The sequence below is a fragment of the Nilaparvata lugens genome, chromosome X (assembly GCF_014356525.2).
Source record: "Nilaparvata lugens isolate BPH chromosome X, ASM1435652v1, whole genome shotgun sequence".
Classification (NCBI taxonomy): domain Eukaryota; kingdom Metazoa; phylum Arthropoda; class Insecta; order Hemiptera; family Delphacidae; genus Nilaparvata; species Nilaparvata lugens.
Window position 1 is genome coordinate 103,947,944 of NC_052518.1, and position 18,726 is coordinate 103,966,669.

The following is an 18,726-nucleotide window of genomic DNA, read 5'->3' on the forward strand; positions in this document are numbered from 1 at the left end:
ACAGTTACACACTTATTTTCAAACGAAACTAAACATTTATTTTTTTAGGGTGTACCTTGGATGTTGCCATTATACAAATTAAAGAGGAAAAAATAAAAACATTGACTATGTACGAAAAATGACATGTGTTAAATGCTGTTCTTTTTTGTCCATACACTCCTGTAGACGTTGTGAGAAGTTGTCCATACTCCTCTGAAGCATTGCTCGTGGTACCGCTCGAATTTATTGTGTTGTTTCATTCGAAGGCTGCGCATTGTCGTCCTCTTTTTAAATCACAACATATTATGACAGTGTTCAGTTTGTATGTTATGCTTCTTCTGATAAAAGTAAAAAATGAGTTGCATACTTTGAAGTGTAGATCAGAAATGCATAGGCACGACACTAGACAGAGTAATTATTTGGATGTTCCCTATGTAAGATTGAGAAAGTTGCAGTGTCAATCTGACGTTCTATCAATAAGAGCTTTCAATAGATTACCGCTGTGTTCCAGGAATCTGAGTATATCTGTTTTCAAAACAAAAGTGAAAAGGATGCTTTTAGAGAACCCACTGTATAGTGTTGGAGAGTTCTTTGATCTCCCTTGTGATATTATAAATCATTTCTCCCAAGCTGACTGATATATTTATATAATTACGAGAATTGTTATGCGAAAATTATTGATTGATGTTAAAAGGTATGTTGTAACCTGTATTTTTTTTATATTGAGATGTTTATATGTGACATGGCCCACTGTACTATTTTAAGTATTTATCGGCTAATAAATATATTTCTATTTCTATTTCTATTTCTATTCAGGGCTTAAAGGTCGTGGTTTGTTTATGTATACACGTGCTTTTAGGTAGCCCCATAAAAAATATTCACAAGAAGACAGGTCCGGTGACCGAGGAGGCCACTCCACATCTCTACGCAACGAAATGAGGCGTCCAGGGAAGGTCTGCCTCAGAAATTCCATAGCTGCTCTCGATGTATGACATGTCGCCCCATCTTGTTGAAACCATATAGTATTGACGTTGATACGTCGTCTTCTCAATTGTGACAGAAAAAATCACGCAGCATCGTTAGGCTGGGCGTACACCGGTTAATCCAGACAAGACTAGTCACGTTTAGTCACAATACTTCACATAGTCGCTCATGAAGACATGTCTAATTGCAATGACTAATCAGTGTGAGTTGCTTCATAAGCAACTATGTGAAGTATTGTGACTAAACGTGTCTCAAAATGTTTAAAGGTTTTTCAAAGCCATGTATTATAGATAGATAGATAGATAGGCTGCCTTTATTTAACCTGGAGGGCGAAGTTAGGGCGCAGCCGGCCCTCTCTCCCACTTAACCATCCTATACAATTCTAATGCATCTACATAACAACATAAGGAAATAATCTCTTAAATATAATAATATGTAATATGATAGAAAAAAAATGTATATATAAATCAATAATTGAAAAAAAAACAAAACAATTTCATTTAATTTAGTAGAATATATTTTAGACTGAAAGAAAATAAAAAAAAGTTAGAAAATAGAGTTAAAGGAAAAAAAATTTTTTTTTATTTTTAAGCAAGAAACAAGAAAATTTCACGCAAACACACACCTCTCCCACAAGCAAACACACCACGCATACACACCTCCTCATCCTATGCCCCGATCGCCCTCCCTCAGCCACGCCAAGACCTCCGCGCCAAACAGTGTCCGCCTCTCCACACTCCTCAAAGATGCGGGTAAGCTATTCCACAGTCTGCAAGCGGTCACACAGAACGACCTTATTATATGTCACAGTGCGATGGATGGGAATGCTCAACAGCCTTCCGCCATGCCACGTATCTCTTCTGTTGAATTGAAATTTCTGACTCAAGTAGAGAGGAGACCCAGTTGCCAGAACCTTGTGGAGGAGCATCAGCACATGATAAATTCTGCTGTCTCGAAGCTTCAAAATACCCATCTGAGTGATGTAAGGGCTTATGTGGACGTCCCTTTCAAGGCCAAAGACGAATCTCACGCAGTAGTTCTGAGCCCTTTGCAGTCTTTCAGAAAGAGTCACTGTCATGTCCTGTATGACCACATCTCCATAATGGAAATGCGGAAATATCAAGGTCTTCACAAGCATTATTCTCTCCCGTAAGGGGATAACAGCTCCAATTCTCTTCAGTGAGTGAATGCCTGCAAAGACCCTGTTGCAAGTCTTTGTCACTTGTTCAGTCCAGGCTAGATGTCTGTTAAATGTAAGTCCTAAGTTTGTAATGTTTTCACTATAATCCAGTCTATGAGAGTTAATTTCGATGAAAGGTCCATGGTTAAAGTCAAGTTGGTTCAAAAGTCTTCTATTACCTATAACGATTGTTTTGGATTCTGATTCATTAATTTTCAATCCATGCTGTGCTGTCCAGAATGAGACAGCAGTCAGGTCCTCATTCATAAGAGTAACTGCTTCACCAAAGTTATCAGTCTTGAAATGTCTATAAATCTGTAGGTCGTCTGCATAAAGATGATATCTGGAGTATCAATTATCATGTAATTGATAAAAATTAGTACTGTACTGGATATGTTTATCTTATTTCAACTGTTTTTCTTTTTTGATTTAATTATAACCAGCCAATAAACACAAAATACTGCTTCTCGATGACTGTTGAGCTCTGTGGGTACGTGCCCAGTGCCACATGCTACATTCCCTGTCTAAGCGTGTCTTAATAACTGGAGATATCAGTGATTGAAGTAGCTGTGTTGTCTGTTGTCGGCAACGTTGTTGTATTTTTGCACTGCCATTATAAGATGGACTCCACTATACTTGAGGTTGATCAAGTTATTGTCCTGTTTGTTTTTACCGCCGGTAATCACATGCCAATGTAATGGCAAATAGCCATTTAGACAGGGAATGTAAGCGGCCCGTTGACGAGGCATGTTCTTGCCGCATGTAACCTGTCAGCTGTCTATATTCCCTGCATTCCCTTTCTATAAGCCGCTTCTCATCAATTCAAACATGTTATGCCATAGCCACCTCTAATACAGGGCCGCGGCCTACGATATTGCAACGTCGCAGTGTAGGCCTAGAATCTAATACATGGTTGGTGAAAAAGATTTTAAAAAATACCAGCTGATCTTTTTCACTAATCATGTTTTAGATTCTAGGCCTACACTGCGACGTTGCAATATCGTAGGCCGCGGCCTTGTATTAGAGGTGGCTGTGGTTATGCACTTACAAAATATAGGGTTGGGCAGGGAGGTATGGATGATTTGAAATAACAGTTACACACTTATTTCCAAACGAAACTAAACATTTATTTTTTTAATGTGTACCTTGGATGTTGCCATTATAAAAATTAAAGAGGAAAAAATTAAAACATTGACTATGTACGAAAAATGACATGTGTTAAATGCTGTTCTTTTTTGTCCATACGCTCCTGTAGACGTTGTGAGAAGTTGTCCGTACTCCTCTGAAGCATTGCTCGTGGTACCGCTCGAATTTCTTGTGTTGTTTCATTCAGGGCTTCAAGGTTCGTGGTTTGTTTATGTATACACGTGCCTTTAGGTAGCCCCAACAAACTAATTATCAGCCCTTATTTTTTTCGAGAAAACGGTCGAACAGTCACTGTCAATACGGATCGTTACCTAAGGCTAGGCACACACCAGTTAGTCAAGACATGATGAGACACGTTTAGTCACAATACTTCACATAGCTGCTTGTGACGCAACTCACACTGATTAGTCATTGCAATTAGACATGTCTTCATAAGCAACTATGTGAAGTATTGTGACAAAACTTGACTAGTCTTGACTAATCGGTGTGTGACCAGCCTAAGTCATGGCAGAGGCTCTGAAATTGATCAGATTCGACTGAAAACTCTGACACCAGACCTGAGCCAGCCATGTCACTCGATTTTATTGTTATTATCTGATGGAGAATTTTTTGTTCTCTTTCTTTGGTTAACAGCTGTTGGGCTGGTTGACAGCAACTGTCCATGCCTGTCTGTCATCCGCCATCCTTTTGAGATGACTGTAGTTGGCACATCTCATTTGTTCTATGTACTCCTCTTTTTATTCCCCTCACTAGACATCCCCCACTCTCTGCAACTCTACTTTGAAACACCTCTTCATTCGTTACCTTCTCTCTCTCTCTCTCCAACTGGTCCTCAGCATTCTTCTGTAGCACCATGTCTCTAAAGCAGAAGTTCGTCTCTCTTCTTTCACAGCCATCGTCCAAGCTTCACGTCCATAGGTTGCAATGCTCCATACATACGTTTCTAGCAACCGTATTCTCACCTCTAGACTCAATGGGTCATATGAATAAATTTGAGCATTTGCTTAAACTTCTAAAATATGGAGCATTTGCTTCATTTTCTATGAATAAACGTGAGCAAAACCTTTTGCTCATGCTCATCAAAAAAATAGTTTGAGCATTTGCTCAAAAGTAAAAGCTTATACTTAAAATTGTATGAATAAACTAGAGCATTTGCTCAACTTTTGAAGCAAATGCTTCAAAAAAGGTGAGTCTAGTCTAGAGCAGCTTTTCACCTTTTGCTCATAGTAAAATGGCTCAACTAATTCGTATGAGGAAGAGGAAACTATACCAGATACGATCACAACCAATAGTTGAGAACTGTAAAACTCTTTTTAGATTCAACCATAATATATATCACCATTATTCCTACAAAATAATAAATACAAAAGATAGCTATCTGATATAAAGATAGCCATCACAAAATAGGAAATAGGCATTTAAGAAGATGAGAGTGTAGACGATTATAAGAAGGCTATTGATATTATAAGATTATGCTGAAGATTATTATAGAGATGACATTTTTTCACGCTATTATTTCAAAATTCTAAACTCAACTAACCTAAAACTCCATTCATAAATAGAAAACAGAGCAGACGACGCAAACACAAGCGGTGTCTCCTACTTGCATGTTTTTAGCGCTTACGTGAGCTATAAAAACAAAGTAAGGCCACAAAGGCGAATCAGCTGATGAAAAATCGTTAAAATACATGACCATTTGCTCCAGAGTTCAGGAGCATAAGGTAAGAGTATAAGGTAAAGCTAATTCTTATAAAAATGAGCAAATGCTTATGCTTCTACCTAATGCTCATGAGCAAAACCTTATGCTCCATGCTCATGCTCATGACCATATGCTTTGGTTTTATTCATGTGGCCCAATGTTCTTTCAGTCAATACCCGCTTTTTATTATTGAAAGCATTCTTTCCTCGATAAATCCTGTTATGTCTTTACTAGTTCTTCCAACATTTTAAATTTATTTAACAATTAAATGAGTGAAAAGTGTTTAAAATTGACGTTACAATATTGCTTGTAGGAATTCATTGGTGCACATGTGGTGGATGGAGTGCTGGAAGATATACGCTGGGGAATGGAAGTCAATCACCTGAAGCTCAATCAGAGGAGGGTTGCTATGATTAAGTATTTGGGTGAGCTGTACAACTATCGAATGGTGGAGAGCAGTGATATATTCAAGGCAGGTTCAAAATAATTTATAAAAACTAATAATACTGTAGAGTAGTCAGTAATCTAACCTATGGGTGTGGAATACTTCCAGCGGGAAGGAATTTATGATTTAGGATAATTTCCCTGGCCGAGAAATTTCTGGAATTTTTAAAATTTTTGCTTTTATATACCGGGTGTTTCAAAAAGGATGACCCAATTTTAAACAGTTATATTCATTTTAAAAAAAGTGTTCACAGATGAATTTGAAAATTAAATCTTACCTAAGTCGTCATCTTCAACAGATAAAATGGCTTTCTCACTAAGTCGTCTTTCAGCTAAGTTTGATACATTACATTGATAACTTCCTCTATTCTGACTTCGTCAATTTCTAATGAACCTGTGACAAAAAATAATCGTTATTTATCTTTGGAAGGAACGGAACTACATTTTACATGAATTGAATGCAAAATGGCATTTCTACTGTAGTATTTAAAGTTGGAATACTGGGTCTTTCAAAAAGAATGGCCCAATTTTAAACAGTTATATTTATTTTAGAAAATGGTGTAGACAAACCAATTTTACATCAAATTACTCACAGAAGTATGAAGTCTATGATGACGTATTATAAGTGTTCTATATGCCCTCCTTTTGAGGCTCGGACGACATCTAGATGGTAGCCGAATTCATCTCAGACTGTTCGCAAGATGTTTCTTCTCGGACTGTAGCTACTGCATCAGTTATCCTGGTTTTAGCTCCTCAATATCAAGTGCTAAGGGAGGAACATAAACACGTTGTTCCTCCCTTAGCACTTGATATTGATGAGCTAAAAACCAGGATAACTGATGCAGTAGCTACAGTCTGGGATAAATTTGGCTACCGCCTAGATGTCGTCCGAGCCTCAGAAGTAGGGCACATAGATCACTTATAATTCATCATCATAAACTTGATACTTCTGTGAGTAATTTAATTTAAGATTGGTTTGTGTGCGCCATTTTTTAAAATAAAATTACTGTTTAAAATTGGGTCATTCTTTTTGAAACACCCGGTATAACTCATAACTTTTAGTCTAAATTCTGTATGAAAATTATATGACTGGAAACTGCATACAACCACTATATTGTACTGTTAAGTTGTTCAGTCACTATAGTTGTAATTAGCTTGTAGAGTGCTATTTTCAATCAGTTCTAAATCAAACTTGGAGTAAAGGTACGTTTCCGTTTGTGCGTCAACTTCTGCAGTCGACGACGGTAAGCATTGTTGCCTGAAGACATTCAAATTGTCCAAATTTCAAGTGTGTCAATACAGCTGATCCAATAACTTTTTGTTGTGTTTATCATCCAATACTGAAAACATCTCGAATAATATCAACTTATTGCCATTTAGAAGAATAAACTTGACCTCCTCCATTAAAACATAATTGAACATAATCTTTCAGGTTATTTAGACAAATCTATCCAATCTGAGATCCTCACCCTGTCGTGGTATAGTCAGGTCCACGTTATAATGGCAGTTTTTAATTAGCAATTGTATTGCTATACTTGTCTATCATTCAACAAAGTGGAAAGCGCTATCTCTTTTTCGCTTTGCTCTGTTGCCAGATCGTCCTTTACTTTTTGTGTACTTGAGAAGTTGATATTGTGTATTATTCATATTGAATAAAAAGACTAGGAAAATGTCAAAAAACAGATATTTATTGATAGTTAGAAAGACCGGTTTCGGTTGTTACATCATTGTCAATCTCTGATAAAACACTTTTTATTTAATAGATCGTCTTTTAACAAAATATTTTATCTTAATTATGAAGATTCATTATGAAATTATTGAAAATATAATTTCTTGCTTGATGAAATTTAATTGATCATTTCAAACGAGAATGAACAGTTAATTTTACATCAATAAACCTGTATCAGCTACCGTCTATAGATGGCATTGTCGAGACAGAGGATCGGCAACGTTGTTCTCCTGTCTTTCTCCACTGTTATTATAACGTGGAACTCACTATAGACGTCGGCGATTACGCACAAACGAAAAAACAGATATTTATAAGCCTCTTATAAATTTTTATTTATCCACCTTTAGACGAGCGGACTCCTCTGAATGTAAATCACAGTTATAATTATTTTAAAATGTATTTCAAATAAATTAGAAACTTTTTTAAGAAATTCGTTTATTGGAAAACCATAATTTCAATCTATATTTGATTGCAGGTTTTATACTCACTTATATCATTCGGCGTAACGATGAGCTACGATCAGATATCGTCCATTGATCCACCAGACAATCTATTCAGAATACGTCTTGTCTGCGTATTGCTGGAAACCTGTGGCCACTTCTTTTGTCATGGTCCCAGTAAGCTGAAGTTGGATTATTTCTTCATTTTTTTCCAGGTAAATATCTATCATTTTCATGTTCTTGCTGTTACCACTTTCAATTATACAGATGGAAATTACTGAGTTATTGCAATTATTCAAATGCTTATCAATTAATAATTATTATTAAACGAAAATCCAAAATAAATGCTATAAATCACCCCGAAGACATCTTCTACTGCAAATATTTCCATCTAGCTGTTTGCCCTGTTGTACAATATTATAATAAATCATTATTGTCAGTGAACCCTAAAAAAAGTAAGTGCCTTCAATTTGGTTTCAAACATTATGTATTTGAACCAGTAATTAACATTGGTGACTCTATTGTGGAGAATGTGACAGAGGCGAGTCTGTTGGGACTGATTGTGGATAAGGATCTCTCATGGAATGCCCATACTGACAGACTGGCGAACAGAATCAGTAGCAGTTTATTTGTTCTGCGAAACATAGTCAAGTGTGTGCCCCCTGAGACAGGAAAAACGTTATATTTCGCACTCATTCATTCACATATTGCATATGGAATTGAGCTCTGGGGTAACACGTCTCTGCAGAACATAAATAAGATATTCATTCTGCAAAAGCGGGCTATTAGGTGTTTAGTGGGATTGGGGTTCAATCATCCTTGTCGAGATTATTTTAAAAGGCTGTGCATACTCACTGTACCTTGTATTTTTATTTTTTAAACTTTATTATATGTGATTAAGAATATGGGCAGTTTAACGACCATTGCACAGGTACATTCACACTTCACAAGAAACAGGAACAACTTTATCGTTCAGCCTCACAGGCTAACTCTTTTTGAGAAAAAACTAGCTACATAGGGACAAAATTTCTAAACAAGTTGCCTGGTAATATAGATTTTAAGAGCATGACTTTCAAAAAAGATCTTCATAAGTTCCTTGTTGAAAAAAGTTTTTATAATGTGAATGAATTTTTATGTGACAATTATGTATAATATCATATAGGCTATATATATATATATATATTTTTATTATGTTAATTTTTTTTTGTTAAATATTGAAGAGATTTTCTTTGTACATGACAATGTTCAATTGTATAGTTGTGATTCATAATGACTGTACTGTATTGAACAAATAAAAATTATTATTATTATTATTATTATTTGGAGTAGCAGAAGTCTTCAGGGTGATTCACAGCATGTAATTTGGATTTTCGTTTAAATATAACTTTCAATTATTTCAAGTAGTAAATGAATCTTAGAGGTTGTCTTTTCCCGGTAAATAGTTATTTGTTCACATGTTCTTGCTGTTACTATCAATTCCTCGTTGAAACAGTCAATGAAATTTTTTTAATAGATTTTTACTACTTTTAATTATTTCAAGATTCGAGAATCAAGATTGACTTGAGAAACCAAAACTTTGCGTATTGGAAAGAATAAAGAAAATTGAAAGGATATAAAATAAGTGAAGTAGAACAATTCAAAATTAAGGCAAGAGAAGCGTAGAATCACAATATATTTATGAAAGCTGGAATCACAATCTAGGGAGAGTCAGTTATCTTGAAAACCAATTTTCATACTCTCAGATTAAATGGGCAATGAAGGCTATTGGAGAAGAAATAAAAAAACAATAGATCATCAGCTGTTCTTAGTGAGAATTTGTGTGTATTTTTGGCTTCAAAATTCATAAAATAACTTAATTGATACAATGTGCAGTGATAATTAAGTGTAATATTTAACTATAATTTGGTGTTTTAATTTTTCTAAATTTAAAATTTGCATCTCATATTTATTTTTGGACGAAAGTTGAGCTTGAACTTCTTACAGATGAAACATAACCTATTTTTTGGACATGTAATCAAAATTTGGGAATGGAATAGGTTTGGGCCAAGCCTGTTGTTCCTTCCCAATCATATTTATATGATTTGTTATTGTATCCACTTATAAATAAATAAATATAAATAAATTCTTAATTATAAGCCTTGGATGATTGAATGCTGATTTATGGATGATTGTGTGGTATTTTTGGTTGATTTCAGTGCTCCTATATGTTCTTTTTAATTTTATGTTCTTTAATTTATATGTAGCCTATACATTTTTTCAAGAAACTTTCTTGAGCTTAAAGGTAGGCGCATATAGAGCGTCATCGGAGGGATCGGATGATTAAATTTGAAGTATTCAATTTTGTACATTTCATTTTTGTTTTCAATTGGAGTGCGCATACTTATCCGCATCGTATGCGTCGTGGATCGGAAATGCCGTCAAGAATCACGAGAGGAGCATTGAAGCCGATGGCTCCGTTCGGATGAATGACTCCGTTCGTTGAATGACTCCGTTCGTTGAATGACTCACCGGCATTTCCGTTCTGGTGTGCGCAGTAGGATAGTCACGCATTATCCATTTCTACAGGCGATTGACGTAGAAAGTCTTCATGCTGAAGTAGCTAAAAAATGTAACTTCGTCTTCAATTAAATCAGGAGACAGATGATTAAATTCTCCGTATTCTATCCTTTTCTAATTAATTCTATGGATCCACATTTTTCGTTTTCTCTTCCTACGTCGCTGTACCTCTTCTTCATCTTCAGCTAACAAACAAGTAACAATTATAACTTCTTCTTCGCTACTGCTATCCAAATCAAAAAAAAAAAAATAAATAAACATCATTTATTTGCCAATTATAAAGATGACAATAATAAATGAAACAAATACTTCATACTTATACAGAATACAAATAAAATTTAAACTTGAATTTTTAATTGGCGTTGTCAGCAAAACCGAAGTTTGTGTGCTAGCAACGAGTACCAAAAGATGTCATTTAATTTATCATGAACATAAAAGATTATTAAACATTTTATTTTAATAGTAGTAATAATAAATAAATAATAATAATAATTGTAGTAATATAATATCTGAAAAAAATGTAACTTAGTGAAAATAATAACAAAGATAAACTTTTTTTAATAAAGTAGATTCTAACTGTACATGAAGCGAAAAACATTGTTACTTCTGATCCATCTCTCTATATTTTTAATGGCTGATTTATTAAATCTGAAATTCCATCCATTACTTATATACTGTATATCTCTTTCCTGTATAGGGCTACTTGTAATATAAATATAAAGAAAATAAAAATCTCAGTACCCTTTTTTTAAAATATTTTATCACAACATGTTTCGGTCATTTATGCCATTTTCAAGTGATATGAATTAAATAATAAATACTACTGGAAGATTCTTATTTTGATCATATGTTAGTTTATTCATATGTTTTTATGAATAAACATGTTGTGATAAAATATTTTAAAAAAAGGGTACTGAGATTTTCATTTTCTTTATATATCTTATATACTGTAATATTTGTTTATTGAATTCCCAATTCGCACACGACTCGACATACGTCGCAATGAACTAAAATGCCAATGCTCCGATGAGGACTAGTGTGCGCAGCACCTAAAAAAAGTACGATCCTTCCGATGCGCGCCGTCCGTCCGATGACGATCTGTGTGCGCCTACCTTAATAGTCAAGCTTTCAATTTTGTTGATGCACGAACTATTATTTTATTATTGTTTTAATTTGTTGTCAATAAATGTAATTCTTAATTATTCGATTGTATGGTATGAGATTGGTGGATTCACAGAGGATCGGCAGCCTTGATTGTGGGTTGATTAGTTTGTACTTTCCTCCCCTTAGACCCTCTCCCAAAGAGGCAAGATAACCTCTCTCCGTCACCCCTCCTTCATCCTCCCCGTTTATCTTTCAAACCAGCACTTCAAGAAGCGTGCTCGAGAAGTCAACATCGTTTTCGTTCCGTTTCTCCTGTTTCCGTGGCGTTCGAGCTAAACGCAATTACCTCGTTTCGTTTCGTGATATATGTACAATATCATACAGGCCTACGCATAAAGACAGGATATCGTCAGCAGTAACTTCTACACACGAGATACAGTCCACTTCCTCGCCAGTTCCAAGGCTAGTGCAAATTAATAGACTTACTTTTGGGGCTGTCGACGTTTTCGTGAATTAAATCTTAACTGTACCCCAATCCATAGGTTTGGGGACAGGACGGGATTACCAGAGATGTTGTGGTATCTCTCCATAATTGATCAGTTCAGCTGAAGATGTGGTAGGTGTTACCATGAAACCTGGTTCTGTAATGTGAATTAATTTTAGAACACATATAGTGGTATTGACAACATCAACGTCTTATTTTTGAATTATTGCTCAATTTTCATGTATTGTTTGATGCATGTTTTGTTTTAATTCGTTGTCAATAAATCATTATTCTATTCTATATTCTCCTTGGTTGTAGCGGTCCGTTTAAGTATGGAGTGGAAAGAAGACATACTTTAGAAATAGAAATAGAAATATATTTATTAGCCGATAAATACTTAAAATAGTACAGTGGGCTATGTCACATATAAACATCTCAATATAAAAAAATACAGGTTACAACATACCTATAAACATCAATCAATAATTATAACATAACAATTCTCGTAATTATATAAATATATCAGTCAGCTTGGAAGAAATTATTTATAATATCACAAGGGAGATCAAAAAACTCTCCAACACTGTACAGTGGGTTCTCTAAAAGCATCCTTTTCACTTTTGTTTTGAAAACTGATATACTCAGATTCCTGGAACACAGCGGTAATCTATTGAAAGCTCTTATTGATAGAACGTCAGATTGACACTGCAACTTCCTCAATCTTACATAGGGAACATCCAAATAATTACTCTGTCTTGTGTCGTGCCTATGCATTTCTGATCTACACTTCAAAGTATGCAACTCATTTTTTACTTTTATCAGAAGAAGCATAACATACAAACTGAACACTGTCATAATATGTTGTGATTTAAAAAGAGGACGACAATGCGCATAGTAGTCTGAACCAGTCATTATTCTTAGTACTTTTTTTTGAAGTAATAGAATTCTTCCCACATTAGCTGCCCCTCCCCAGAGAATAAGCCCGTACATCATCACACTCTGGAAAACCCCAAAGTATGAAATCTTCAAATACTGATGAGGAACAAGATTTTTCAGTCGTCTCAACAGAAACACCACCCTGCTGAGTCGTCCACACACCCAATCAATGTGACTTGTCCAAGTTAGCTTGGAATCCAACATTATACCAAGGAAATGTCACTTGGACAAGATGGTCCTTGGACTTGGACTTTTAGAGTTTGATTGATGTATAATATGGCACAAGAATGATTTTTAGGATCACTCATCATCAAAATTGCATTTATCTCAGACATCATTTTAGCTACTGAATGTTCGTGGAATCAACAATAATGAAATAAGGAAAAGCAATAGAGTAAAATTATAGCAATAAATGCAAACAATAATAATATTGAAAAGCTCGCGCACTGCTATTTCACCAAGGAGATCTTCGTTTGAAGAATCAGAGATCTATAATACTCTGATCGTCTCAAAAGTAAGTTTACACTATTTTTACTCTCCTTGCCCTATTACGATATAGGTAAGGAAGTATTGCTTTCCAAAAAAAATTAAGATACCCTAATTTCAAGTTTTCTATACGTTTCAAGGTCCCCTGAGTACAAAAACATGATTTTTGGGTGTTGGTCTGTGTGTGTGTGTGTGTGTGTGTATGTCTGAGAACACGTTAACTCCATTCCTAATTAACCGATTGACTTGAAATTTTAAACTAAAGGTCCTTACACCATGAGGATCCGACAGTAAGAAATTCAACAAAATTCAATTCAATATGGCGGAAAAAATGGCGGATAATTTACTAAAAAAACCATGTTTTTCACGGTTTTCTCGAAAACGGCTCTAAAGATTTTCTTCAAATTTATACCATGGATAGCTATTTATAAGCCCTATCAACTGACATGAGTCTCATTTCTGGGAAAATTGCAGGAGCTCCGTAATATTCTTGTGAAAAATGGCGGATAGTTACTAAAAAAACATGTTTTTCACGATTTTCTCAAAAATGACTTGACCGATTTTTTAAAATTCATACCCTGTATGAATTCAATACCCTGTATTCATCAGCTCTATCAACTGGCATGAGTCTCCTTCCTGGGAAACTAATGGGGGGTCCACCCCATCCTTGAGAAATGGACTTTGTGCATGAGGTAGGTAGGTAGAGCAGTTTATAAAAAGAACACATAGTCGAGATATTTCATCTGTAGAACAGCTGTTTTGTCGACTTTTAAAAAAATCATAGAATTTACCAATTTACACTAAGGAAAAAGTACTCTGAAAACAATTATGTATACACATTATACAGTAGTCTGATTGTAGTTTCAAATATGTGGCCGCCAATCGTCATTATGTTATTCCCCTAAATAATTCTCGTTTAAGAATGAGGCTTAATGCAGTTCAATGAGCAAAGAAAGTTGTGTGAGTGTACCACACCAGTTTTTTTATATCCGTGCAGGACAGAAGTGAGAAACATTTTGCATATGACATTACTTTAATAAACGATTAGTAAAACATTGTTGTGTTTTATTTATTGATATAATCAATGCTTTTCGAGACAGGTCCATCCAAATATTCTTAATGAATGTCTTGCAATGTTTTCATCAGTTATTGCCTGTTGCTCTCTCTCAGTTATTGCTGAATGATTTGCAAATGTTTCAATAAATGAATAATTCAAGTCATGGATCATTGCAGAATTACTATTGGTTCAAATACAATGATCCAGTATGGACAACTGAGAATCCGTTTCCAGTAGACGTCGGCTTTATGTTCAGAGATACCCTGCTCTCGCTACGTCCTCACCTCAAACTCATCAAATCATATGATGAATCCAAAGAAGCTGTGTTGCAACTGCAACAAAAACTTATTGAGAAGAATCCATTGATGTTGAAAAACGAGGTAAGAATAAATAATAAATAATATATTTATTACCATCTGATTTACAATAAACATTGGTCATTGTCACAAGTATACAATCAACAATACAAAAGTCTATACAGCTAAAACACAACTACATCGAAAATTTACTTCTTAAACAAGATTACAAACTAAGTTTACACAGCCTGGATCATACACAATAGTAACAACCGATTTACATAGATTGTGAAATTTTATAAAATTCAGGTACCTTGTAAAGTCCACCTCTTATTAGGCCTTTCCTTACTCTATATTTATTTTGGGTGGCATCTAGGTCTCTTACCAATGACGGAAGGGCACTATAAAATCTGAGAGATTGGGCCCTGAAACTTCTCAATGATGCGCTGGAAGAGCGCCTATGCGCCATATATATATTACTTGCCATATATATATTACCTATATTACTTGCCCTTTTGTATTGTATGTATGCCTATCAGAGTTGAGGCTAAATTTATCCAGGTTCTTTTTGATATAACACAGACATTCCAGGACATACATAGAAGGAAGAGTCAGAATTTTATTCTCAATAAACAATGGTCTACAATGACTACGTGGCTCTTCATTGTTTAATATTCTAATGGCTCTCTTATGTAGCAGGAAAAGGACTATTTCTCCACAAAATTATAGCATAGGCTAGGTGACTGTGTATAATCGCAAAGTAAACTGTTTTCAAGACCTCTATTGTCACAATTCCAGCCAACCTTCTCAACATAAAAAGCCCTCTTAGTACTCTATTATAAATATTTACTATATGGGTATTCCATTTAAGATTAGATTGCAAGAAACTTTTACAGTTGATAAATTGATTAATAATTGATTATAAGAGGACCTCACAACTTTGAAAGCACATAAATATTTATTGAAATTACTTACAGAATTGAGAAAGGTGACATTTTTTTACAAAACACTTCAAGTTTAAGGTGTGGGTGTTATTTTGGTTGGATGTGACAGCCGTTGGTGATGCAACATACATCCCACCGATAATCGATTTCTTGCCACACTCGTACCAGCATATCAGGCGTAACAAATATAGTGGTATCGACAACATCAACGTATTGTTCTTTCAATTATGGAGAAACACCACAACCATACAATCAAATTTTATATCAGTTATTTTATTAAATTGTCATAGTATTAACATTTCCATAGAATTTTTTAAACTTAGGATTCAACACACTAAGTTTTAATTATTTTCAAAGATGAATGTAGTGGCAAATGCCTAATTATCTTAGGTACAGCATTGAATAGCTTGTTAGAGGCTTGATATAATGTTTATTTTTTTGTGAAATTTCAAAGTTTGAGTGGCCTTGCCATTACATCATTTCTCCTTCTGGTATTGTAATTATTGTGATTCATACCCTGTTGAATATATCTACTATAATTTTGCTTGACATATGCCAAACACCGATATACATAGATTGAGGGTAGTGTCATGATAAGAATTGATTTGAAGCTCTCCCTACAATGACCTAGGAAGGCCACAAATTAATTGCCAGTTAGTAATACAGAGTGATTATAAAATGAATTTAAAACTTTGAAAGCACATTAATATTTATTGAAATTACTTACAGAATTGAGAAAGGTGTCTTTGTGTTACAAAACACTTCAAGTTTAATGTGTGAGTGTTATTTTGGTTGGATGTGACAGCCGTTGGTAATGCGACATACATCCCGCCGATAATCGATTTCTTGTCACACTCGTACCAGCATATCAGGCGTAACTTGTGCAACCGCAGCGATACGAATGTGATTCGATTTCGGAGATCATTAAGTTTGTCTGGTAAAGGCGGAACATAAACCTTATCCTTAATGAAATCCGACTGGAATAAAGTCCATCGGTGTTAAATCCGGTGAGCGAGGTGGCCATGCAATTGACCCTGCATGCTAAATACAGCAAAGTTGAAAGCAATTGTCTAGAAAATCCCTAACATCTCCGTGGAAATAAGCTGATGCACCGTCATGCTGAAAGTAAAAGGGCACTTGTTCATCTTGTTCAGCATGACAGTGCACCACCTCAATTCCACGGAGAAGTTAGGGATTTTCTAGAAAATTGCTTTTAACTTTGCTGTATTTAGCATGCAGGGCCAATTGCATGGCCACCTCGCTCACCGGATTTAACACCGATGGACTTTATTCCAGTCGGATTTCATTAAGGATAAGGTTTATGTTCCGCCTTTAGCAGACAAATTTAATGATCTCCGAAATCGGATCACATTCGGATCGCTGCGGTTGCACAAGTTACGCCTGATATGCTGGTACGAGTGTGACAAGAAATCGATTATCGGTGGGATGTATGTCGCATTACCAAAGGCTGTCACATCCAACCAAAATAACACCCACACCTTAAACTTGAAGTGTTTTGTAACAAAATGACACCGTTCTCAATTCTGTAAGTAATTTCAATAAATATTTATGTGCTTTCAAAGTTGTAAAGTCTTTTTATAATCACTCTGTATTACTAACTGGCAATTAATTTGTGGCCTTGACAGGTCATTGTAGGGAGAGTTTCAAATGAATACTTATCATGACACTACCCTCAATCTATGTATATCGGTGTTTGGCATATGTCAAGCAAAATTGTAGTAGATATATTCAACAGGGTGTGAATCACAATTACAATACCAGAAGGAGAAATGATGTTGTGCCAAGGCTCTGTAACTGAAACTTCACAAAAAAATTATATCATGCCTCTATCAAACTATTCAATGCTGTACCTAAGATAATTAGGCATTTGCCAGTACATTCATCTTTGAAAACAATTAAAACTTAGTGTGTTGAATCCTTATTATAAGTTTAAAGAATTGTATGGAAATTATAATACTATGACAATTTAATAAAGTAACTGATATAAAATTTGATTGTATGGTTGTGGTATTTCTCCATAATTGAAAGAGCAAGACGTTGATGTTGTCAATACCACTATATTTGTTCAAAAATTAATTTACATTACAGAACCAGGTTTTATGGGAACATCTAACATATCTTCAGCTTAACTAGTTGTAGATGTGGTAGGTGTTACCATGAAACCTTGTTCTGTAATGTAAATTAAATTTTGAACAAATATAGTGGTATTGACAACATCAACATCTTGCTCTTTCAATGATATAAAATTGTTTATTGTATAATTCTTACATGATAATTAGCGTATTATTTTTCTTCTCGTTGAGTTTTGTGATTTTGTTATCTTATAGCTTATAATTGCAATTTTTGTGAATTGGAATAACTAGAATATAAAAAAAATCAGCACAACTTGATAACGTCATATTATATACACTTCAAATTTATTCTTTGTTTTGTATTTTCATAATTACACTATGTTTTCTTATTTCAATTACAGGATGGAGGCTCTGGACTTGATGTTATCTATGAAGGATCTGATGAACAAGAAGCTGAAATTAATGAGTTAGGTGAGCTAATGGATTTTTTTTTGAGCACTGTATTTTTTCACAATTACTTTACTTACTTTATCCGGCTCTATAGTCCTGGGTGAACTTTGGCCTCCTCAACATAGCGCCTCCATTCATCTCTATCCTGTACACTCCGTCACCAGATTGTCACGCCCAGCACATGGAGGTCACCAATCGCGTCGTTCAGCCATCTTGTCCGTGGTCGACCTCTCTTTCTCGTCCCAAGCATTCTTTCTTCCAGGAGTCTTGATGGTACGCTCCCGTCACTCATTCTGGCTAAGTGTCCAAGCCATTAAATCCTTCTGGCTTTTATGAATCGCATCATATTTCCTGCTCCAATGGCCTGGTTAAATCTGGCTCTCCACACTCCTCCGTCACATGTTGGTCCCCGGATTCCTCTGTACATTTTTCTCTCAAATGACCTTGATGCTTTTTCATCTTTGTTTAAGATGTCCATGTTTCGGCACCATAGGTTACAACTGGTCTTACAAACGTCATGTACATTTTCACTTTTGTTCTCCTAAGTCTGCTTTTAAATATTTTCTGATTAGCAAAGTATGCTCTGTTGCCCATCATTATTCGATTGTGTATTTCTTGACTGGTCTTATTGTCTGCTGTCAGGGCTATCCCAAGGTATTTGAACTCTCTGAAGCCTTCTATAACACTATCATAGGCTATTTTCAAATTACATACTTGCC

General features: G+C 35.1%; 1 protein-coding gene across 2 annotated transcripts in view; it reads left to right on the plus strand.

The window, feature by feature from the left end:
* LOC111044937 (regulator of nonsense transcripts 2) overlaps positions 1 to 18,726 on the plus strand; it is an 80,340-nt gene that overhangs the window by 46,732 nt on the left and 14,882 nt on the right. For both annotated transcript variants that reach the window (XM_039442917.1, XM_039442918.1), the window contains 4 exons: positions 5,302 to 5,460; positions 7,637 to 7,816; positions 14,401 to 14,604; positions 17,959 to 18,028. In XM_039442917.1, the coding sequence (XP_039298851.1) occupies positions 5,302 to 5,460; positions 7,637 to 7,816; positions 14,401 to 14,604; positions 17,959 to 18,028 (613 nt within the window). The remainder of the gene's footprint in view (positions 1 to 5,301; positions 5,461 to 7,636; positions 7,817 to 14,400; positions 14,605 to 17,958; positions 18,029 to 18,726) is intronic.